This window comes from Macaca thibetana, chromosome 10 (assembly GCF_024542745.1).
Source record: "Macaca thibetana thibetana isolate TM-01 chromosome 10, ASM2454274v1, whole genome shotgun sequence".
Classification (NCBI taxonomy): Eukaryota; Metazoa; Chordata; class Mammalia; order Primates; family Cercopithecidae; genus Macaca; species Macaca thibetana.
In genome coordinates this window covers 64,470,627-64,492,516 of record NC_065587.1, presented here as the reverse complement: position 1 = coordinate 64,492,516, position 21,890 = coordinate 64,470,627, and the positions used below count along the sequence as shown (strand labels likewise).

General features: G+C 46.0%; 3 protein-coding genes across 15 annotated transcripts in view; 1 reads left to right on the top strand and 2 right to left on the bottom strand.

Annotated features, from left to right (window-relative positions):
* The window catches only part of MMP24OS (MMP24 opposite strand), a 194,325-nt gene extending 184,976 nt beyond the window's left edge, over positions 1 to 9,349 (bottom strand). The window contains exon 1 of the mRNA XM_050807413.1: positions 9,346 to 9,349. The gene's annotated coding sequence lies outside the window, so the exon portion shown is untranslated. The remainder of the gene's footprint in view (positions 1 to 9,345) is intronic.
* LOC126964261 (ubiquinol-cytochrome-c reductase complex assembly factor 1) overlaps positions 1 to 21,890 on the bottom strand; it is a 292,878-nt gene that overhangs the window by 157,932 nt on the left and 113,056 nt on the right. The gene's annotated exons all lie outside the window — the stretch shown is intronic.
* CEP250 (centrosomal protein 250) overlaps positions 1 to 21,890 on the top strand; it is a 62,336-nt gene that overhangs the window by 3,531 nt on the left and 36,915 nt on the right. For 5 of the 13 annotated variants that reach the window (XR_007729327.1, XM_050806970.1, XM_050806968.1 and 2 more), the window contains exons 2-19: positions 648 to 758; positions 1,639 to 1,761; positions 4,191 to 4,479; positions 5,507 to 5,563; positions 7,973 to 8,055; positions 8,281 to 8,446; positions 9,206 to 9,312; positions 9,535 to 9,786; positions 12,101 to 12,197; positions 13,334 to 13,372; positions 14,277 to 14,378; positions 14,903 to 15,061; positions 15,602 to 15,780; positions 16,095 to 16,277; positions 17,920 to 18,064; positions 18,871 to 19,017; positions 20,286 to 20,516; positions 21,649 to 21,842. Coding sequence is in view for 12 of the 13 variants with exons in the window: in XM_050806970.1 (XP_050662927.1) it covers positions 4,294 to 4,479; positions 5,507 to 5,563; positions 7,973 to 8,055; positions 8,281 to 8,446; positions 9,206 to 9,312; positions 9,535 to 9,786; positions 12,101 to 12,197; positions 13,334 to 13,372; positions 14,277 to 14,378; positions 14,903 to 15,061; positions 15,602 to 15,780; positions 16,095 to 16,277; positions 17,920 to 18,064; positions 18,871 to 19,017; positions 20,286 to 20,516; positions 21,649 to 21,842 (2,327 nt within the window). In the remaining variant the exon portion in view is untranslated. The other 8 variants (XM_050806965.1, XM_050806964.1, XM_050806967.1 and 5 more) reach the window with 7 other exon arrangements.

The window sequence follows — 21,890 nt, the reverse complement described above, 5'->3', positions numbered from 1 at the left end:
ACTGTCTTCCCCGTCTGATTCTTAGCAAAAGTAGGAAGGTAGGTCTTGTTCATTTCTGTACCACCGTGGCAGACTCCTGATACTGAGTTGAAATTCATGAGTGTTTATGGGATAAATTAATGTACCAAAGAATCTTTTCCCTTTTCCTGCAGTAATGATAACATTGGCTCAGTGGTTTACAGCTTAGAAGTACAGAGACACTCATTATCTTATTTGAATGTAATCCAGTTTGTTACAATTTGCCAGCTACTGCTCTTTTCCCTTTCTCAGGCACGTTGAAACTTACCTTCCCTTTGGGGGCTCTGCTAGTTTATTCCTAGCAGATCTGATCCCGCGTGTGTTCATAAAAGGATGCTGAACTGTGTCTTGAGGAAGCTCAGAATTAAATCTGAATTTCAGAAAGATTCCTGAGATAATTTTTCTCTGTCACTTCCCTTTTATTCTTGTTTTAATAAATTTTAGTTTTATGAGGATTGTTTTGGTTTTAAAAAACAAAATCTTTTTTTAAACTATTTTTTACAACAATTTTAGGGTTACAGAAAAATTGCATGGTACAGAGAGTTCCTGTACACCCTGCACCGTCTTCCCTTTTAGTATGGTACATTTGCTATAATGCAAATCTTTTTTTTTTTTTTTTTTTTTTTGAGATGGGGTCTTGCTCTTTTCGCCCAGGCTGGACAGTGTTGGCCAGGCTGGTCTCGAACTTCTGACCTCAAGTGATCTGCCCGCCTCAGCCTCCCAAAGTGCTGGGATTACAGGTATGAGCCACTGCGCCTGGCCATGCAAATCATTTTTTGAGATAACTGGGGCATATAAAAATATAAACAAAATGAAGTTGCTTTATCTCTACAAGCCTCAGTTTCTTTATCTGCAAGATGAGGGGGGTTGGACTAAATTTCTAAATAGCTTTACAATTTTTTAATTATTTGCTAAAGTAATTATATAATTCTAATATAATTTCATTTATTTGTTGAAGTATTACTAATACTACCTTGCCAAATCATGTTTGCAAGTTACTGACAGCCATATCCTAAAAGAAAACTTAATGAGAATTCATGGAACTATGTGTGGCAGGACTGCTTATTAGAGATATTAGGTTGAACTATGTGAAATTGCCATTTTTGTAGGTAAAAAATAATGGGTGAGGCTGGGCTTGGTGGCTCACACCCATAATGCCAGCACTTTGGGAGGCTTGGGCCAGAGGGTGGCTGCCTGAAACCAGGAGTTTGAGACAAGCTCAGGCAACAAGGCAAAACCTTGTCTCTACCGGAAAAAAAAAAAAAAAAAAAAAAAAAAATGGCTTGGTGGCACACACCTTCAGCTCCTCTGAAGGCTGAGGCTGGAGGATCCCTTCAGCCCAGGAGTTTGAGGCTGCGGTGAGCTATGATTGCACCATTGTACTCCAGCCTGGGTGACAGCTAGATCGTTTCTCTAATAATAATAATAATAATAGAATAATATTAGCAATTTCTTATGGTTCAACCTAATGTTTTGGGATAGGGATTCAACAAAGTGTGAGGGGACTTTAGGGCCTCATAAACTCCCACTGCATGCAAAAGCCTGGCTCAGCCCTCACAGTACTAGGAGAGAAAAGACTCCTCAGTTCCCTTGAAGTAACTTGGATCTACATTATTGTAGGTAGAGTTGTTGGCAGAAATCCTGGGATAAGAGAACCATTTCCTGGAAAGTCTCTGCCTCCAACCAGCAGAGAGGGATTGAGCTTCATTGCACTCAACAGAGCCAGCATTTCATAGTACCATGGTGAGTTGGTCACACAGCCTTGGCAAAAAGGCTGAAAAGGAGGGTGTCATAGTATGGGGAAAGGTTGTATTACCCTGGTTCGTAGGCTAAGAAGAGGCCTGGAGTACTGGTGCCACCAAACCTTTATTGGTGCCATTCTGTTCTTACTTTATGCACTTTCCTTACTGCCTAGTACAGGCTTTGCAAACTCAAGTATCTTCGGTTGTTCAGGAGGTAATGTAAATTAGTAAGCTGAGTTTTCCTCTATAGTGCTACTATAACAGAAACAATAGCACAGTTGCAATGATAAATGACAACTGAAATATGCTATCATTGTGAGGGAGAGAATCGGTGTGTGTATGGGGAGGCCACGATGAACTGGAGAGCACACGCCCTGTCTAAAGGGGGCAGGCGCTGTTCAACTGTGCAGAGCACGTGCCCTGTCTAAAGGGGCAGGCACTATTCAACTGTGCCACTAGTTGTTGCCTTATTGAAATACGCGTCAAGCGTCACTAGGTATTCTGATTTTCCAAAGGAACCAGAAATATGGATTTTATGTACTTTCTCCCAGTGATAAATGTCGGCACCTAATTTGAATGCTTAAAAACTATTATATGGGCCACACAATGGCTGAAAAGCGCTAGCAGGGCCCTGATTTGTCATCTCTGGCCCAAGGCTTAGCTCTGCCAGGGGTGAGGCTCACATGGATTTCTTCATTGGACATTGTTGACAACTTACAATGAATTAGACAGCTCCTTCCTTTGAGGCACTTACGGATTAGCAGAGAAAATAGACCATGATGATAAGATGTAGAGTAGACATCAGAACATATGTATTCTCTCTGTGTATATAGCTATAAAAGTGATTAACTCTTTCTGGGTTCATCTGGGAGGACATGATAGGACATGGCATTTGAGCCAGGATGTGGGAAATCAATAGTTTGGTGCATTAAAGGGATTTGGGGCCCTTGAAATTTCTACTGTATGTGCAGATGTTAGGTTTGCATTCGCTGTATATACCATTTTGTTGATTGGTAGTTGAAAATACAGAGATTCCTTAGCCCTGCTGGTGAGAGTCTTAGGGTTAATAAAATGAGAGAACTCTTCCCCTGGCCCAGGTTGTGGGATAATTGTGTGTTTTAGAGGCCTAAGTAACTCAGAGGTCATGATGCCCTCATTTCTGGATGAGGAAATTGAAAGGGAAGTAGCACATCTGAGGTCACAGAGCCCATTGGAGGCAGACCTTGGAATAGCACCCAGAACTCTACCACCATGCCTTCCCCTGTCCTGGGTATCTCTGAAGCTCACCGTTAGGCTGGCCGCCTCTGCCTGTGGTGGCCCATTGCCCTGTTTCAGCCCAGCTCCTGGTGGGTGAGGGTGTTTGGCCATCCTGCTGCTACTGGTTCCTTCTCTCTTTTGGATCCCTTGCCTGAAATGCCTGCCACTCCTTTTCTTTGTCAGATAGATTACTTGTGTTCAAATCTCTCATCAACCGCATGCCAGCTGTGTGGCCTGGCACAAGTTTTTTTTGTTTTTTGTTTTTTGTTTTTTTTTTGAGATGGAGTCGTGCTCTGTCGCCCAATCTGGAGTGCAGTGGCATGGTCTCAGCTCGCTGCAACCTCCACCTCCCAGTTCAAGCAATTCCCCTGCCTCAGCCTCCCGAGTAGCTGGGATTACAGGAGACTGCCACCATGCCCGGCTAATTTTTTGTGTTTTTAGTAGAGACGGGGTTTCACCATGTTGGCCAGGCTGGTCTTGAACTCCTGACCTTGTGATCCACCTGCCTCGGCCTCCCAAAGTGCTGGGATTACAGGCGTGAGCCACCACGCCCGGCCCTGGCAGAAGTTTTTTAACCTTTTAAAGCCCCAGTTTCCTCATCTATATATAAAGAGTTATAATAGTACGTTTGGTGAAGTGTAATGGGAAGGCATTGGAAGGTTTCAAGATTTTTGTAAAAACAAAATGACGTAATGCATGTAAAGTACTTAAAGCAACAGCACTTCAGAAGCACTCAGCAAGTGTTAACGGTGATGATTCACTCAGTTCACAGCACCCCTGGGCTGGGTTAAGTTCTCTTCCTTTGTTTTCTCATACCATCTTATTATTTCACATGCCACATTGTATGTATTGTAATTGTTTGTGCCTATTTCCCCTGCTAGATTAAGAACGCCTTCAGCGATTCATTCAACAAGGGTTTGTGAGCCACTGTGCCAGCAACTAAGGATGCAGTGATAAACCAGGAGCTCTTGGTTTAGTGCAGAGTTCCGAAAGGCATGCCAGGAGACACTAGTCCTGTGAGCTTGTCTCATGGTCAGTTAAATTTGGGGAATGCCGCTCATCATAGTGCCATTCAGAGATGAGGGTCCCTTTTAGTATTTTAAAGGTTCTGAGGAGTCTTGTATATAGTACAAGAACAGTCCTTTCAATTTGACTATGTGCTTTGGTCCCCAGTTCAAGAGGAGGTTGAAGTGGCATGGCAATGGTTAGAGACTCTGCTGGACGTGAACACCCTCTGGCTACCTAGGGACCTGTGGGCCTGCCACCTGGTGCCCTCATGGAGACAAGAAACCCTGGGTTGAACAACATGAAGCCCCAGTCACTGCAGCTGGTGCTGGAAGAGCAGGTGCTGGCACTACAGCAGCAGATGGTGGAGAATCAGGCAGCCTCCTGGCGGAAGCTGAAGAACTCCCAGGAGGCCCAGCAGAGACAAGCAACCCTTGTGAGGAAGCTGCAGGCCAAGGTGAGGCAGCTGCCCTTTTGAGGAGGGGAAAGAGAACAACCCCCAGAGCTGGGTGCTGAGATGAGATAAGGGTTGTAGGAGGCAGAGCCTTGTGGTGGGATTGGCCTACATCTAGCTTGGTGAGATAAGACCCAGACCTTCTAGCTTTCATGTACAGCTTCTCTTTTGATGCTCACAACTGTTCCATGAGGTATGTATTGTATCCTTTTTATTTTATTTTATTTTATTTTATTTTAGAGATAGGGTTTTGCTCTGTTGCCCAGGCTAGAGTGCAGTGGTATGATCACAGATCACTGCAGCCTCAACCTCCTGGGCTCAGGCAATCCTCCTGCCTCAGCCTCTCGAGTATCTGGGACCACATGTGTGCACCACTACTTTCGACTAATATTTCTCTTTTAAAGATGAAATTCACAAGGGTTAAGTTAGTTATCCAGGTTTCCTCACCTAGTCTAGAGCCAAAGCCCATGATTTTGCCTCTATGATATAAAAGGTATGTAGAAAGTATTATTTATTTATTTATTTTTGAGATGGAGTCTCGCTTATATAGAAAGTGTTATTTAAATGCCCAAATAAGGCTAGACGCGGTGGCCCATGCCTGTAATCCCAGCACTTTGGGAGGCCAAGGTGGCTGTATCACCTGAGGTCAGGAGTTCGAGACCAGCCTGGCCAACATGGCAAAACCCTGTCTCTACTAAAAGTACAAAAATTAGCTGAGTGTGGTGGCATGTTCCTGTAATCTCAGCTACTCGGGAGGCTGAGGTAGGAGAATCACTTGAACCTGGGAGGCGGAGGTTCCAGTGAGCCAAGATTGCGCCACTGCACTCCAGCTTAGGAGACAGAGCAAGACTCCATCTCAAAAAAGAAAAAAATGCCCAAATAGAAACTATAAGATGTTATGGCCTTACCTTACTGTCACCACCCAGTTTCCCTGTTCATAGCAAGTTTGCCTAAGATCCTCAGGGGCCTTTGCTTTGGGCTGTTTGTGCCAGCTGTGTTCATTGCCCAGGGCCTGTTCTTTTTGCCACAGGTGCTGCAGTACCGGAGCTGGTGCCAAGAGCTGGAGAAGCGGCTGGAAGCCACTGGAGTGAGTGAGGCTGAGCTCTGTGTGCCCCCTGGGTCCTCAGTGAATATACTTGTTAGGTTTCATTTGTTCACTGAGGGAGGTTGGAGTGTACAAATGAGGTGTTTGGTAGAAGTCTCTCTCAGCCTCTGAGAGGTTTATCACACTGATATCTTCATTGGACCTAACTGGCCTGTCAGATTCCAACCCTTGGTTCTCAAAGGACAAAATGTAAATTAGATTGGAAGGAGTGTGGGATTAGTGGGAAGAAGTGCATGTTTCCCCCAGCAGGTGTCAGTGTTTGTCTTAGATGCAGGCCTTTGCGAGCCTACAGCACATTGTAGCAAAGGGATGTCTGTGCTATTAGAACTGGCTTTGAAAAACCCATTTATTTGCCTTTGTTCCAGCTCCCTCTCAGTACCTACTCACATTTTCCTCAGAAAAGTTCTCTCAGAGGAAGGAAAGAACCAAAACTTATTGAGCACCTTCAATGCAGGCCAGGCAGCATGAGGCACTGTCATATACAGATGGTCCCCTGCAACTTAGGATCGCTGCAAGTTTTCAACTTTATGATGGTGTGAAAGCTATATGCATTCAGTATGCTCCTTGGGTTATGATGGGGTTACATCTGGATAAACCCATTATTTGGGGTTGTTTTGTTTGCTTGTTTGGTTGGTTTTTGTTTGTTTGGTTGGTTGGTTGTTTTGAGACAGAGTCTTCTTACTATGTCGCCCAGGCTGGAGTGCACTGGTGCAATCACGGGTCACTGCAGCCTTAGCCTCCTGGGCTTAAGCGATCATCCCACCTCAGCCTCCCAAAAAGTAGCTGGGACTACAGATACATGCCTCCACACCTGGCTAATTTTTTTATTTTTTGTAGACACAGGGTCTCTCTATGTTGCCCAGGCTGGTCTCAAATTCTTAGACTCAAGCAATCCTCCCACTGCTGGTATTACAAATGTGAGCCACTGCGTCCGGCCCAAACTCACTGTTAAGTTGAAAATATAAGTTGAAAAAAATGTTGGCCTGGCGCAGTGGCTCACACCTGTAATCCCAGCACTTTGGGAGGTTGAGGTGGGTGGGTCACGAGGTCAGGGGTTCAAGACCCACCTAGCCAGCATGGTGAAACCCCATCCCTACTAAAAATACAAAAAATCAGCCAGGCATGATGGTGCCTGCCTGTAATCCCAGCTACTCGGGAGGCTGAGGCAGGAGAATCATTGAACCCAGGAGGCAGAGGTTGCAGTGAGCCAAGATTGCACCACTGCACTCTAGCCTGGGCAAGAGAGCTAGACTATCTCAAAAAAAAAAAAAGAAAAAAAGAAAATGTCATAAGTTGAAAACACATCTTTAACTTACATTCAACTTATGATGGGTTTATGGGATGAAATTCCAGCATAAGTCAAGGAGCATCTGTAATTGTGTCTCTTAACCTGCACAGCAACTTTCTGAAGGGAATGATATCACTTTCATTTTGTAGCTGGAGACACTGTAGCTCCAAGAAGTTAAGTGACTTCCCATGCTGGGTGTGGTAGCTCATGCCTGTAATCCCAGCACTTTGGGAGGCTGAGGTGGGTGGATCACTTGAGGCCAGGAATTCAAGAACAGCCTGGCTAACATGGCAAAACCCCGTCTCTACTAAAAATACAAAAATTAGTCAGGCATGGTGGTGGGTGCCTGTAATCTCAACTACTTGGGCGACTAAGGCAGGAGAATCACTTGAACCTGGGAGGCAGTGGTTGCAGTGAGCTGAGATTATGCCATTGTACTCCAGCCTGGGTGACAGAGCGGGACTCCGTCTCCAGAAAAAAAAAATGAAAGAAGTTAAGTCACTTCCCAAGGTCAAACAATTAGTATAGTGGAAGTTAAGGCCATTAGTGAAAGATATATCACTTCTTACGTTGAAGATTCTTTTTTTTTTTTTTTTTTTTTTTTTTTGAGACGGAGTCTCACTCTGTCGCCCAGGCTGGAGTGCAGTGGCCGGATCTCAGCTCACTGCAAGCTCCGCCTCCCGGGTTTACGCCATTCTCCTGCCTCAGCCTCCCGAGTAGCTGGGACTACAGGCGCCCGCCACCTCACCCGGCTAGTTTTTTGTATTTTTTAGTAGAGACGGGGTTTCACCGTGTTAGCCAGGATGGTCTCGATCTCCTGACCTCGTGATCCGCCCGTCTCGGCCTCCCAAAGTGCTGGGATTACAGGCTTGAGCCACCGCGCCCGGCCGAAGATTCTTTTTACTACCGAAGGCCGTCTTTCAGGAGAGGTCATCATTTTACTTTTGGAGTGAGGGATGCAGTGATTGAGAAGAGAAGCATATTGCTAACAAAGGGGAGAAAGAATAAAAAGAAAATGGACTGTCATGGAAGGGAGCCTCAGGGAACTGGTCCGAGTGATGTTCTCTTTGGAGGTAATTAAGGCTTGTCTCTGTCTGGCGCAGGGACCAATCCCCCAGAGGTGGGAAAATGTGGAGGAACCAAACCTGGATGAGCTGCTGGTCCGACTGGAGGAGGAGCAGCAGAGGTGATGGACTCTAAACTTTCTGACCTGGGTGATAGGCCAGTTGGTGGAAAAGGCTGATGGGAAACCTCTGCCCTGAGGACTAATGTGGATTAGAGCCATGGACTTCAGCCATAGCCCTCTAATTCCTGCAATGAAAATTTCAGTGGTTGCCATCTTACTCCCAGGAGGTCCAAGTGTTGGACCAGACCTTTATTTTGTACCCGCTTTTACCGTTCCCCAGTGCAGGTGTGAGAGTCTAGCAGAGGTGAACACCCAGCTTCGACTGCACATGGAAAAAGCTGACGTGGTGAATAAAGCCCTTAGGGAAGATGTGGAAAAATTGACAGTGGACTGGAGCCGGGCCCGGGATGAGCTAATGAGGAAGGAGAGCCAGTGGCGGATGGAGCAGGAGGTAGGAAGAATGGGGACTGGAACTGCGAGAGGAAGGCTGTGCATTCCGGATGCTGCCCTGGTCAGTACTGGAAGGGGTTAACTTCAGGACTTGGATGGAAACTGAGCTGTTGCTGTTAAAGTCCCTGACCATCCTTACCTGTGCATGCTGGCAGCCTCACCCTTCTTGGGCCTTCAGCTTAGACCTGCTACTACCTGCCTAGTCTAGGTTCTGTTGGGAGGTAGCATGACACTCATAGCAACTCTTCCTGCAGCAGTGACGAGCTTAGGTTTTCAATGGATCTGAAAGCTTACTGACTCCTGGTCTGGAGGTCTTGCATATCTAGATGCTAAAGAGGTAGATATGAAACTGAATGGGAAAGAAAGAGCAGTTATGGGCCCTGGGGAATTTTCAGGTCCCAGCTGAAGGAAACAAATGTTTCCTGCATTTTTGCTTTGTGCTCAGTGGTTTATGTATATCATTGACTCCTCCTTAGAAAAGTCTGTGGTAATAGATCCCATTTGTTAAGCAGCTACTGTGTATCCTTTTCTAATCTGTCCCAGAGGAAGGCAATATACCATCCTAGGCTCTCTGACCTCTCGAATCCCACTGCCAACTTCATTAAACCCTTCAGCATAACCTGGATAGATACCTGTTCATAAACTATCTCCTGTAAGTCACTCCTTCCTTTCCTCAGTAGTCAGGAGGAATCCAAGACTCTTGTGTTGGCAAAAGATAGCCCTCTGCCTTTGGGTATGACCTGGGTTTCTGAACACACAGTTCTTCAAGGGCTACCTGAAAGGGGAGCACGGTCGCCTTCTCAGTCTATGGCGGGAGGTGGTGACATTCCGACGCCACTTCCTGGAAATGAAGTCAGCTACTGACAGGTCAGTGTGGGGAAAAGAAGGGAGGAGGTTTGCCCCCACCAATTCTGGACTAATAACAGTGGGCTGCTATAGAAGTGGCATCAGCTATGGGGGTGGGGGAGTTGGTGGTGTTGGAAGCAGATGATTTTTCCTAGCCCTGCTTCTCAGGCTTCACTGGGCCTGATCACCACACTCCTTCCCTGGTTCCTAGTGGAGTCTGCTGTTTTCCTTGCTTGTACTCAGAGATTTGACGGAGCTAAAAGCTGAGCATGTGAGGCTTTCGGGGTCCCTGTTGACCTGTTGTCTGCGCTTGACTGTGGGAGCACAGTCTCGGGAACCCAACGGATCTGGAAGAATGGATGGGCGGGAGCCAGCCCAGCTGCTGCTGCTACTAGCCAAGACCCAGGAGCTGGAGAAGGAAGCCCATGAAAGGAGCCAGGAGTTAATACAGCTGAAGAGTCAAGGGGATCTGGAGAAGGCTGAACTTCAGGACCGGTGAGATGGCCTGGGGTCCCAGGAAGGGTTTGCTGAGAGAGAGCCGACTCCTTTAGAGGGTTAGGGACAGGCAGGGGAAATGCCAGGAACATTCCTACCATGGAGGGGGAGAAGATGTGCCTGAGGGAATCTGCTTTGAAACCTGATGCCACAGTTGGGTCTTGTACTGACCTCTGCCCTGTCTTTCAGCCCAGTTTCTCTCCTGTTGATGTACAGAGCTAGCTATCACTCCGTCCTCCATCAACACCAAAGTACTTGCCATTCCCAGAACAGCCAAGCTCTTTCCCTTCCCTGTCTTTGCGCCTGCTAACTTTAGTCTGGAATGCCTCCCTCCCTTCTCTCTCTGCCTTATCCTCTAAGGCACAGTTCAAATATTACCTCTTTTTTTTTTTTTTTTTTGAGACGGAGTCTCATTCTGTCGCCCAGGCTATTGTGCAGTGGCATGATCTCGACTACTGCAACCTCTGCCTCCCGGGTTCAAGTGACTCTGCTGCCTCAGTCTCCCAAGTAGCTGGGACTGTTTACAGGCGCATGCCACCACTCCCTGCTAATATTTGTATTTTTTGTAGTTTTACCATGTTGGCCAGGCTGGTCTTAAACTCCTGACCTCACGTGATCCACCCGCCTTAGCCTCCCCAAGTGCTGGGATTACAAGCATGAGCCACTGCAGCTCACCGAAATGTAACCTCTTCTATGAAGCCTTCTCTGACCTCGGTAGCCTACTAAGTTACTGTGCCCCTGTGGTCTTTTGACTTCTTATTACAGCATTGATCTCATTGATGATTTAGTTTCCCCCACCTTCTTTTTTGGGTTAGGCTGTTTTAATTTTTGGATTATAATGAAGTAGGTTTTTAAAAAATAATGATGTAGAAGGGCAGGGAAATGAGCAGAGAGCCCCACTGAATCTCAGGACAAAGTTCATATATGCCCATGACGAGGGTTGTGTCTTCACCTGTTGGAGGTACATACATAAAATGCAGGGCTATTTTTCGTTTTTGCTTTTGGAGGCACTGAGAAGTACAAAAGCAGAGACCATGTCTTAGTAAGTTTTGTATTTCTAGTGCTTTGTACTTCACCTGCCGTATACTAGACACTCAATATATTTTGTTTCTTTGTTTTTTGAGACAGAGTCTAGCTCTGTTACCCAGGCTGGAGTGCAGTATTGTAAACACAGCTCACCACAGCCTTGACCTGCTGGACTGAAGCAATTCTCCTGCCTCAGCCTCCAAAATAACTGGGACTACAGGCACGCACCACTATGCCTGGCTAATTTTTTAATTTTTTTGTAGAGGTGGGGTCTCGCTATGTTTCCCAGGCCAGTCTGGAGCTCCTGAGCTCAGGCAATCTTTCCACCTTGGCCTCTCAAAGTTCTAGGATTACAGGTTGAGCCACCGTGGCTGGCTAGTGAATATTTGTTGAGTGATGCAATACTTAGACAAATGACCATGCAGTGTGCTAAGGTTCTTAGAGATGGTATAGAATAAAATTATTAAGACTTTTGCTGAGCCAGGAGGATCACTTGAACCCAGGAGTTTGAGACCAGCCTGGGCAACATAGTGAGACCTTGTCTCTACTAAAAGTAAAAATAAAAAAATAGCCATGTGGTGGCATGCGCCTATAATTCTAGCTACTTGGGAAGCTGAGGCAGGAGGATTGCTTGAGAGTGAGCTATGATTGCACCACTGTACTCCAGCCTGGGCAACAGAGCAAGACCCTGTCTCAAAAAAAAATTTGAAAAAAAATTTGAAAAAAAATTAAACTTTTATATAGCATTCATTCAAGAAATATTTAGCCACTCACATGATAGCAAGCAGTAAGCTCCAAGTACAGTGTTAAGTGTTTGGTGATTTTGCTGGACCTTGAGATTAATATCAAGAAGGTTGAACATAATCTTCCCCAAATTGCCCTTCCTTTTTCCCTATCAGAGTCAGAACCTCGGGCTGGAGGGACCTTGGGACTATCCCATGTGCAATTCTGACGTTCTTATTGGCTTTAGGGTGCTTGACTTCAAGATCAAGCGAGGCCTGGAAGGGCCTGGGCCAGGGCTTTCCTTCAGCTCTCGGGCCCCCAAACACGTGTTCCAGCCTTGAGATGTGGTAAATCCCTGCATGTGTCTGAGTGGTTTTTTGCTCCCCCTCTTCAAGGCTATAGCATCATGTGGTATTCAGGGAGTGCAGAGGGGCTAGGGGTGCCTAAGGGATTTGGGGGAGGCTGCAGTTGGGAGTGGCTGGGGTTGGGGCTGGGGTGTGCTGCATTGTAGCTCTGTCCACATCCATGGGCTGTTCTGGTGACAGTGCTATGCTCTTCTCTTTAGGGTGACTGAGCTCTCTGCTCTGCTGACCCAGTCTCAGAAGCAAAATGAAGATTATGAAAAGATGGTAAAGGCTCTGAGAGAGACAGTGGAGATCCTGGTACGTGATCCTTTGTTCTGGAAAGGAATTGGTCGTGGGCTTGTAGGTTCCTTGTCCTTTACGGACAGATAGTACAGGATACCAGTTATATATTCTGTGATGAAATCCTCTAAAGCTAAAAAATAAATTTTGGCTGAATCTGAAAATTAATTAACTCATTCATTTATTCATTGAATAAATATTATTGACTGCCTACTATCCCTACTGTATTCCTGGGGAAATTGCAATGGCATATGTATGCAGTGTGTCCTTACCAGAGAATTGACACATACCTTCAGAGACACATTGGCAAATTAGTGAGTTACCAGGAAGTGGATGTGTGGAGAGATTTAAAATCTAGTCACATGGGAAACAACTGAGAAGTACGGCAGTGTTTAGCCGGGAGAAGAAAGAGCTTGAGGCCCTTTGAAGGCCCTTGAAGACATGATAGCCACCTTCACATATCTGAAGGACTGACACTGGGAAAAGAGAGTTTATGAAGGGCCGGGCGTGGTAGCTCACGCCTGTAATCCCAGCACTTTGGGAGGCCGAGGTGGGCGGATCACCTGAGGTCGGGAGTTTGAGACCAGCCTGACCAACATGCAAAAACTCCATCTTTACTAAAAAAATACAAAAAAATTAGCTGGATGTGGTGGCGCATGCCTGTAATCCCAGCTACTCGGGAGGCTGAGGCAGGAGAACCTGGGGAAATGGAGGTTGTGGTGGGCTGAGATTATGCCATTGCACTCCAGCCTGGGCAACAAGAGTGAAACTCCGTCTCAAAAAAGAAAAAAGAAAGGAGAATTTATATATTTAATGTTTTCCAGGGCAAAACCAATGTCAATAACTAGAAGTTAATAGGGGAGTAGATTCTGGCTCACAACTAGAACTGTTCAGTAGTTGAACAGCCTGTCTTGTGAAGGAGTGAGGTTTTGGTCATTGGCTTAACATCTGCCAGGGATGTTATCAGAGGGATTCTCTAAGGTTGGATGTTAGAACCCTCCAGCTTAATACCATGTTTAATCTCTACGAGTTTTCAGATCTCTGATTTTAGGTAGCTCCCGAACCCCTATTCAAATGCACACCCCTAGTCTTCTCATCCAGGCTGAGATCAACAGGGATTGTAGCTTTCTGATTCCTTTTTTTTTTTTTTCCAGGAATTTGCCAATTCAGAATATCCACGGGGCTCAGATAATGTAAATAAATGAAGTGGGTTCAGTTGTAAGAATTCTGGTTTTCCAGTGCTGTTGTATTTAGTTTTCAAGACTGCAGGGGTCACTTGAGCTCAGTATTAAGGAAACTATGAGGAGTAATAGGGATTGTGAGACCCTGAATAATAAATGTCTCATCTAGAGGAGGCATCCACCATTCAACTTCAGTGAATCATTTCCATGTAGGAATGGGGGCTGGGTGTGGCCCATTTGTTAACTTTTTGGAAGAAGCCAGAAATTTACATTTTTATGTAAAATCTTTCCATTTATAAATGTTGATTCAAATTTTGTATAAGCCAAATAAAACATAGTTGCAAGTCTGTGTCTTCAGGCCTTCACTAACACAAATAGGAAGGAAGAGAGGAACTCCTGAGTCTTCAAGATTATGTCTAGCTTTAGGGCTAGAGGTTTCTCTGGTTTAGCATTAGGTCTCAAGCATCCATTTACTATTCAGAGACAGCACCCATCCCCTGTCTAATAATAGCTTACATTTATTGAACATTTGCATTGTTCCAGACACTATGTTGAATAATTTACATGCATTTTTAATTTAAGCCTCAAAACAAGTAGTTGCTGTTACTTATTTCTATTTTAAAGAGAAAGAAGCTCAAAGAAACTGTTGACTATGGTTACCAACATAGTAAATGATAGAGCAGAATTCTAATCAGTGAAGTCTAATTTGGAACTCGTTATCACTTAATCTAAACTTGTAATCACCACATCACATTGTCTTCAGACTCTTCGGGCAACATATTAGCATTGATGCATGGTCAGGGAAAAAGTGGGGCTGATAGAACAGACAGAATTAGACTTGGTTGTTTGGGGTCCTGGAGTAATAAATTCACTTTTGATAGTTTGACTCTGAGGCTCTATTCTGTTCCCTGTTCAGGAGACAAATCACACAGAATTAATGGAACATGAAGCATCTCTTAGTAGGAATGCCCAAGAGGAGAAGTTGTCTTTACAGCAGGTGATCAAGGATATAACCCAGGTACTGGGAAGCCTCCTGTTCATGGTAACCAGGTTATGCCTCCACTCCCTAGGTCTCTGTGTCCTTTCAGTCCTGTCTAGATTTCCAGTCTCTGAGGTTCAGGTGCTTAAAGTCTTGTGGGGATGAGTTTTGTGTGTTTGAAGACCAGAACCCTAAGAGATAGCTAAGCATTCGTGTCTTAGCACTACCTGATGGGACAGGCCCTCTTTCCTGTTTCTAGCTGCAGTTCTCAGGCTGGAGGCTAGATTCTGGTCTTCAATATCTCAATCGTTTCTTCTTTCATTTCCTCATTTATTGTTACCTCAGACAGTGTTCTAGCCTTGTTGCTAGTCCTAGACTTGGGTGACCAAAGGTGGAGAGTTGAAGGAACCAGACTTTTATGCTCTCGGATACTCCCCTCCTTCCCCCAAGGGAGAGGACCTGAGAAGGAAAACATCAGGTTTGTCCAGGCTACAGGGTTAAGTCCCTGTATAGACTCTAGGCTTTGGTCAGTAGGGTGGTGACCTTGCTGTATTGGGTTTCAGGTCATGGTGGAAGAAGGGGACAATATAGCCCAAGGCTCTGATCATGAGAACTCTTTGGAATTGGACTCTAGTATCGTTTGCCAGTTTGATTACCAGGATCCAGACAAGGCTCTTACTCTGGTGCGTTCAGTGCTGACTCGGAGACGCCAGGCTGTGCAGGTAAGAACCCTCAGCATTCCCCCTCAGTCACGGGTGTATGTCTAAACTGGTTTGTGCCCCAGGTACCTCCCTAGCCTATACTATCCCTTTTACTTTGTTGACCAGTTATGAGGTATTTTGTCAGTATCTCAGAGTGAATCTGCCTGTGTCTGCTGAATTGTGCTTGTGAGTAGCAGGCACATTCTCCACGCCAATGGCGTGCTTCACTTTGTGTACAATCTTTGCATAACACTATGCAAAGATTGGGAACCAGAGCTCTGGGAGATTATTGGGTCAATGTTCTCCAACTCTGAGAGTCCTAGGCACACTTACCACTCCCCCATGCCACTGTACATTTGGAGATGACGAACTCTAAGAATCTAGAGCCACAGAAGCCCAGTGACCTCTGAGGGACTGTCTTCTTGAATAGTTGCATCTCCCTTCTCAGCTTACTTTTGTTGCACCATCCCCCAACCCCCTTCTCCAGCCCCACTTTCAGGGTTCTGAAATCCCTCCTTTGCTCTTGCTCATCGTCTGGTTTCTCTTGCTCTCCCTCCACAGGACCTAAGGCAGCAGCTTGCAGGCTGTCAAGAGGCTGTGAACTTGTTGCAACAGCAGCATGATCAGTGGGAGGAAGAGGGCAAAGCCTTGAGACAGCGGCTGCAGAAGCTCACTGGGGAGCGGGACACTCTGGCAGGGCAGACTGTGGACCTCCAGGGAGAGGTGGACTCTCTCAGCAAGTGAGCAGATGGGCTGTTCATCCCACCCTCCCAGCCTGGTCTCGGTCTCAGTCATCATCCAGCCATTTACCCACTCCCATCAGGTTTTTGGGGTGCTGATCCTGTTCTCCCTGAGACTTGGCTGTTTTACCCTGTTTCCACTTGTTTCTCCAGAACAAGCTTTGGGGGTTGGAGTCTTTGTGATGATAAAAATGTTTCACACTCAAAAGGGAAGATGGGATGTTGAAACAGGGTCTTTTGACCCTGTGATGCCTGCTTCCAGAAAGAATTTTAGGTCCCACGGTCTCTGCTCATCTCTGATTCCCTTCTTCCAGGGAGCGAGAGCTGCTGCAGAAGGCCAGGGAAGAGCTGCGGCAGCAGCTGGAGGTGCTAGAGCAGGAGGCTTGGCGCCTGCGAAGGGCAAATGTGGAGCTTCAGCTGCAGGGGGACTCTGCCCAGGGCCAGAAGGAGGAACAGCAGGAGGAGCTGCACCTGGCTGTCCGGGAGAGGGCGCGTCTGTAAGTGAGACCAGTCTCCTCCTTGCTGGGGCCTGGTCTTCCTTCAATTCTACACCCTCCCCTCCTACTGTCCTCTCTTAGAAAGTAGAGTATGTAGAACTCTGGCATGCAGTGGGTTCAGATTAGCTTGCTGCTTCTTCCTTTGCAGAAAGATGAATATGGAAAGTCCATGGTTGGTTAAGTCTTAGTTGATCACCCATATGGGATGAGACACTGAGGGGGATACAGAAATGAATAAGACAAAAGCCCTGATTTCAGGGAACTTGCCAGGAGACAGACAACTAACTGTGACATGAGGCTGGATGAAGTATGAGTTAAATAGAGTTTCAGACTAAGTCCTTTAGGAGCACAGGAGTGACAGCTAATTATTGAGGTCTAGGGAATGTTTTATGGAGGAGAGAGTAGACTCTGAGCTGGGCCTTGACCTATTTGGTTAATAGAGAGTGAAAGAAGAGCTCAAGGAATAGATTAGCACAGAAAAGGAGGCAGGAACGTTCATGGCATGTTCAGAGTGGGCTGGGCTGGCTAAAGGGTAAGCCTTATACAGGGAAGTAATGGGAAATGCGCTAGCTGGTCAAGAAAAGGAAATCCAGAATCAATGGCCCCAGCTAATCTGTAAATTCCCCTTTACGATGTCACAGAAAAAGCAAGGACTTTGAGCTGGGCAAAAGCTTCGTTTGAATTATGGCTCTGTCACATGGACAGATTATTTGTAGAATGATGATGATAATATTTACCTTGAAGGGTTGCTGGGAAGATGAGAGCAATGTTTTGGAAAATGCCAGCATAGAACCTGGCGTATGGTAGGTCTTTAATAACTGGGGGCAGGGATATATCTTCATCTTTGCTGTATTTCCCTCCTCTCCTGTGCCCCAGTTCCTTGTACCTGGTAGTCATGAATAGTGGAAGCTTGAAGGGCTGCCATAAGGGTCATGACTTGTGCTAAGAATGATCTCCCTGTACCAAGGAGAAGGGCAGACAATCCACAGAGATCATAATATGTTTTTAAATTTATTTATCTGACTTGATAATACATTTATATGATTCAAAAGTCAAAACTATTTTAAGGCTAGGCACCCCTGTAATTCCAACCCTTTCAGAGGCCTTAGTGGGAGGATCACTTGAGGCCAGGAGTTTAAGACCAGCCTGGGCAACATAGTGAGACCTCCATCTCTACAGGAACAGCAAAAAATTAGCTGAACGTGGTGGCATGTGCCTGTAGCCATGGCAGGGTGAGATGGGAGGATCACATGAGCCCCCAGGAGTTTGAGGCTTCAGTGAGCTAAGAAGATACAGAGAGAGAAGTCTCACTCTCATTTGTGCTTTCTCCATCCCATTTCCCTTCCCCCTTTAGGCAACCATTTTAGTTGACTTCTTGTTTATCTTGCCAGTGTTCCTTCATGCAAATATGGGCATATATTCTTTCTTCCCCCACTTTCTTGTATAAAAGGTAGTGTATTATGTATATACTGTTCTGCACCTTGATTTTTTTTCACTTGACATGTCTTAGAAGTCTTTCCTTATCAGTGTTTATAGACCATCCTCATCCTGTTGCATAGCAAAGGTGATTAAATTCCTGTTACCTTTGGGGTTACGGCCCATCCCTAAGAGTTCCTCTAGATTCCTCTCCTTCCCATCTTAGTCAGGAGATGCTGGTGGGCCTGGAAGCCAAACAGTCAGAATCACTCAGTGAACTGATCACTCTTCGGGAAGCCCTGGAGTCAAGTCGCCTGGAAGGGGAGTTACTGAGGCAAGAGCAAACGGAAGTGACCGCAGCGCTGGCTAGGGTGCGTGGCCTCCTCTCCTCATTTGCTGGGTGGGCGGCTTCGAAAGTGTGTTCCCATGCAGCCTGCCTCATTCTTCACCTTCAAGCCAGGATCCCTCATCTTTCCTCAGTCATTAGTCTACTTCTGGGTTCTCTATCTTCCAGCATACCCTCTATATTGGAATTAGAATGGGTTTTCTAAAGTATAAACCTGGTTATGTCAGTCTCTTAAAACCATTCAATGGCTTTCTAGCTCTGTGGTGCCACATTCGAAACTTTTTGTCATGTGCCCCAAACTGTGTTTTAGCCTCCCCTTCTACTGCAAAACCCTTCCTAAACATTTCATATCCTTTGCTCCTGCCACAGAGCAGTAATTGCCTTTTCAGTTATTCCATGTTCTTTCATGACTCCAATACTCTGCATATACTTTTCCCTTTCTCTGCACTACTTCTTTCCTCCTCCTTTATGCTCAAACTCTTCCTCATCTCTCAATTCCCAACTTAATCATCAACTCCTCTACCAAGCATATTTGACTCTTCCAAACTATATTAATATTTTTTTTCAGTTCCCAGAGCACTTTGTGCTTACATTTTCTGTGGCGTCATTACAATCATAGTCATTTCTCTATCCTAACATTGGTATCTCTATACTGTGAGCTCCTGTCCTACTGCTTAATGAATGAATCAAGGGAAAACTTGTTTAGAATGCAGGAGAGGGAATGGAGTATTAACTAATCTCGTACCAAAAAGCAGCAGTATTGGGAATGTGAACTGTTCACTGTTCCAGGAAAATTGGAAATATGAAACTCTTTAACCCTCTGTTTTTTAGGCAGAGCAGTCAATTGCAGAGCTGTCGAGTTCTGAAAACACCCTGAAGACAGAAGTAGCTGATCTTCGGGCTGCAGCTGTCAAGCTCAGTGCCTTAAATGAGGCTTTGGCCTTAGATAAAGTTGGGCTGAACCAGCAGCTTCTCCAGGTGAGCAAAGATTTTCCTGGTCCCCAGGGAAGGGCTGGGCCCTAACTGAGGGCAAGACAGATCAGCTCCCAAATGTAGGTCTGAAATGAGCAAAAGGAACATTTACAATGCAGAGGAGAGCAAATACTGTAAGGATTGGGCTTAGCCATTATAAATATTCCCCTCCCACACCTCCAGCAGAACCAGCTCTGGGCTTTAGGGTAAGTCATTAAGGTTGGGAAGGGGCCCATGTGTTCTGGAAGGAAGACTAGGTTTTGGCTGGGGTTTTCTTGAGATGGATCCTCTGTCACCTAGGCTGGAGTGCAGCGGTGTGATCTTAGCTCACTGAAGTCTCCATCTCCTGGGTTCAAGCAGTCTCCTGCCTCAGCCTCCTGAGTAGCTGGGATTACAGGCATGTGTCACCACACCTGGCTAATTTTTTTTTGAGATGGAATTTTGCTCTTGTTGCCCAGGCTGGAGTGCAGTGGCACGATCTTGGCTCACTGCACCCTCCGCATCCCGGGTTCAAGCAATTCTCCTGCCTCAGCCTCCCGAATATCTGGGATTACAGGCATGCATCACCATGCCTGGCTAATTTTGTATTTTTAGTAAAGACAGGGTTTTACAATGTTGGTCAGGCTGTTCTCAAACTCCTGACCTCAGGTGATCCACGTGCCTCAGCCTCCCAAAGTGCTGGGATTACAGGCGTGAGCCACTGCACTTGGCTGCCCTGGGCTAATTTTTGTATTTTTAGTAGAGATGGGGTTTCACCATGTTGGCCAGGCTGGTCTCGAACTCCTGACCTCAGGTGATCCATCCACCTCAGCCTCCCGAAGTCCTGGGATTACAGGCGTGAGCCACCATGCCCGGCCAAAGACTAAGTTGTTAATTCTGTTGGGTGAGATAATAGCAATCACCAGAAAAGAATCTGCTGAAGATCCTAAATCCCAAAGAATCTTTTCTATAGGTTACAAATTTAACCTATAATTATAGTGATGGAACCTCCTTGCAACCTCTGTTTCCTTGAGTGTTCTCTATTCCATTATTCTGAATTATTTGAGAGCAGGATTTTGCCTTTCATATCTCCATCCCCAGCATCCAGCCCATCTAGTACCTGGACTATAGGCACTAGATCAAATGAATGGATTTTCCCCCCATCTTATAAACACTCCTTTGTTCATCTTTGGAGAACAGATTCATATCCCACTTGGATTTCAGTCTTAGCATTTGATTCCTAAACTAATCATTTGTCTTTGATGCCTGTACTCCCTTCCCTTTTTGGCCAGTAGTTAGAGGAGGAGAACCAGTCTGTGTGCAGCAGAATGGAGGCCGCAGAGCAGATGAGAAACGCTTTGCAGGTAGACCTGGTGGAGGCAGAGAAGAGGCGGGAAGCCCTGTGGGAAAAGAACACTCACCTGGAGGTTCAGCTGCAGAAAGCTGAGGAGGCTGGGGCTGAGCTGCAAGCAGATCTCAGGGGCATCCAAGAAGAGAAGGAAGAAATTCAAAAGAAACTAAGCGAGGTAAGAAGGCAAAATGGACACCATCACGTTTAGGTGTAATACATGCTCATTATAAAAAATTAAAACACTACAGAAATTATCTGGAAAGTGAAAAAGTCTTACTTCCTAGAAATGATCAGTGTTACTAGTTTGCAGTATATCTTCCAATTTTAAAAAAAGAATGCCTATAAGAATTCTTCACTGAGGCTGGGCGCAGTGTCTCATGCCTGTAATCCCAGCAGTTTGGGAGGCCGAGGTGGGTGGATCACAAGGTCAGAGGTTCGAGACCAGCCTGACCAACATAGTGAAACCCTGTCTCTACTAAAAATACATAAATTAGCCTGGTGTGGTGGCACGCACCTGTAATCCCAGCTACTCAGGAGGCTGAGGCAGGAGAATCTCGCTTGAACCTGGGAGGCGCAGGTTGCAGTGAGCCGAGATCGTGCCACTGCACTCCAACCTGGGCAACAGAATGACACTCTGTCTCAAAAAAACAAAAAGAATTCTTCACTAATTCTCCACTACTTCACACCACCCAGTTTGAATTAGAAGCTTCTCCTTATACTCTGATAGCACTGTATGCTTATTTTAACCACCACATTCCTCATGCTATACTTATCTGTTTATATGTCTTCACCATTAGACCAAAAGCTCTTTGAAGGCAAAGCTATGTCTTAGTTGTTTTTATTCCTCCAGCTTTTAGCATAGTGCCTACCACATAACAGGGGCTGAGTAAATTTTTTTCCTGAGCCAATGAATGACCTGGCTCAAAGGTCATCTTTCTCCTCTACACAACCTCTCATTGTCCTAATAATTGTACCGATTCTCCCTTCACAGAGTCCCTTTCTCGGGATATTGATGACTTTCTTCCTAGTATTATGTGTGCATCTTCTCAAGACTAAAACCTCCTTAGGGGCAGGTGTCAAGCTGTCCCTAGCACAGGGTCTTGCTCACAGGGGAGCATTCTTCCTGGGCTGGGGGATCTGTGGGCTGATCAGGGAAATAGATAAATGCCGCATGCTATTGGGTAAGCAATCTGGGCTCACAGAGCTGGGTCCAGAATCTCTGAAGAGCCAATGACCCTAACCTGGTGGTAGCGGCCCCAGGGGGAATCCAGGCTCTGCTCCATCTCTCACCACATTCTTCTCCTCAGTCACATCACCAGCAGGAGGCAGCCACGACTCAGCTGGAGCAGCTACATCAGGAGGCAAAGCGACAGGAAGAAGTGCTTGCCAGGGCAGTCCAGGAGAAGGAGGCCCTAGTACGAGAGAAAGCGGCTCTGGAGGTGCGGCTGCAGGCTGTGGAGCGCGACCGGCAGGACCTCGCTGAACAACTCCAGGGGCTCAGGTAGGGCCCAGACTCAATTCAGCCAAGCACAGACAGAGCTTTGCAAGG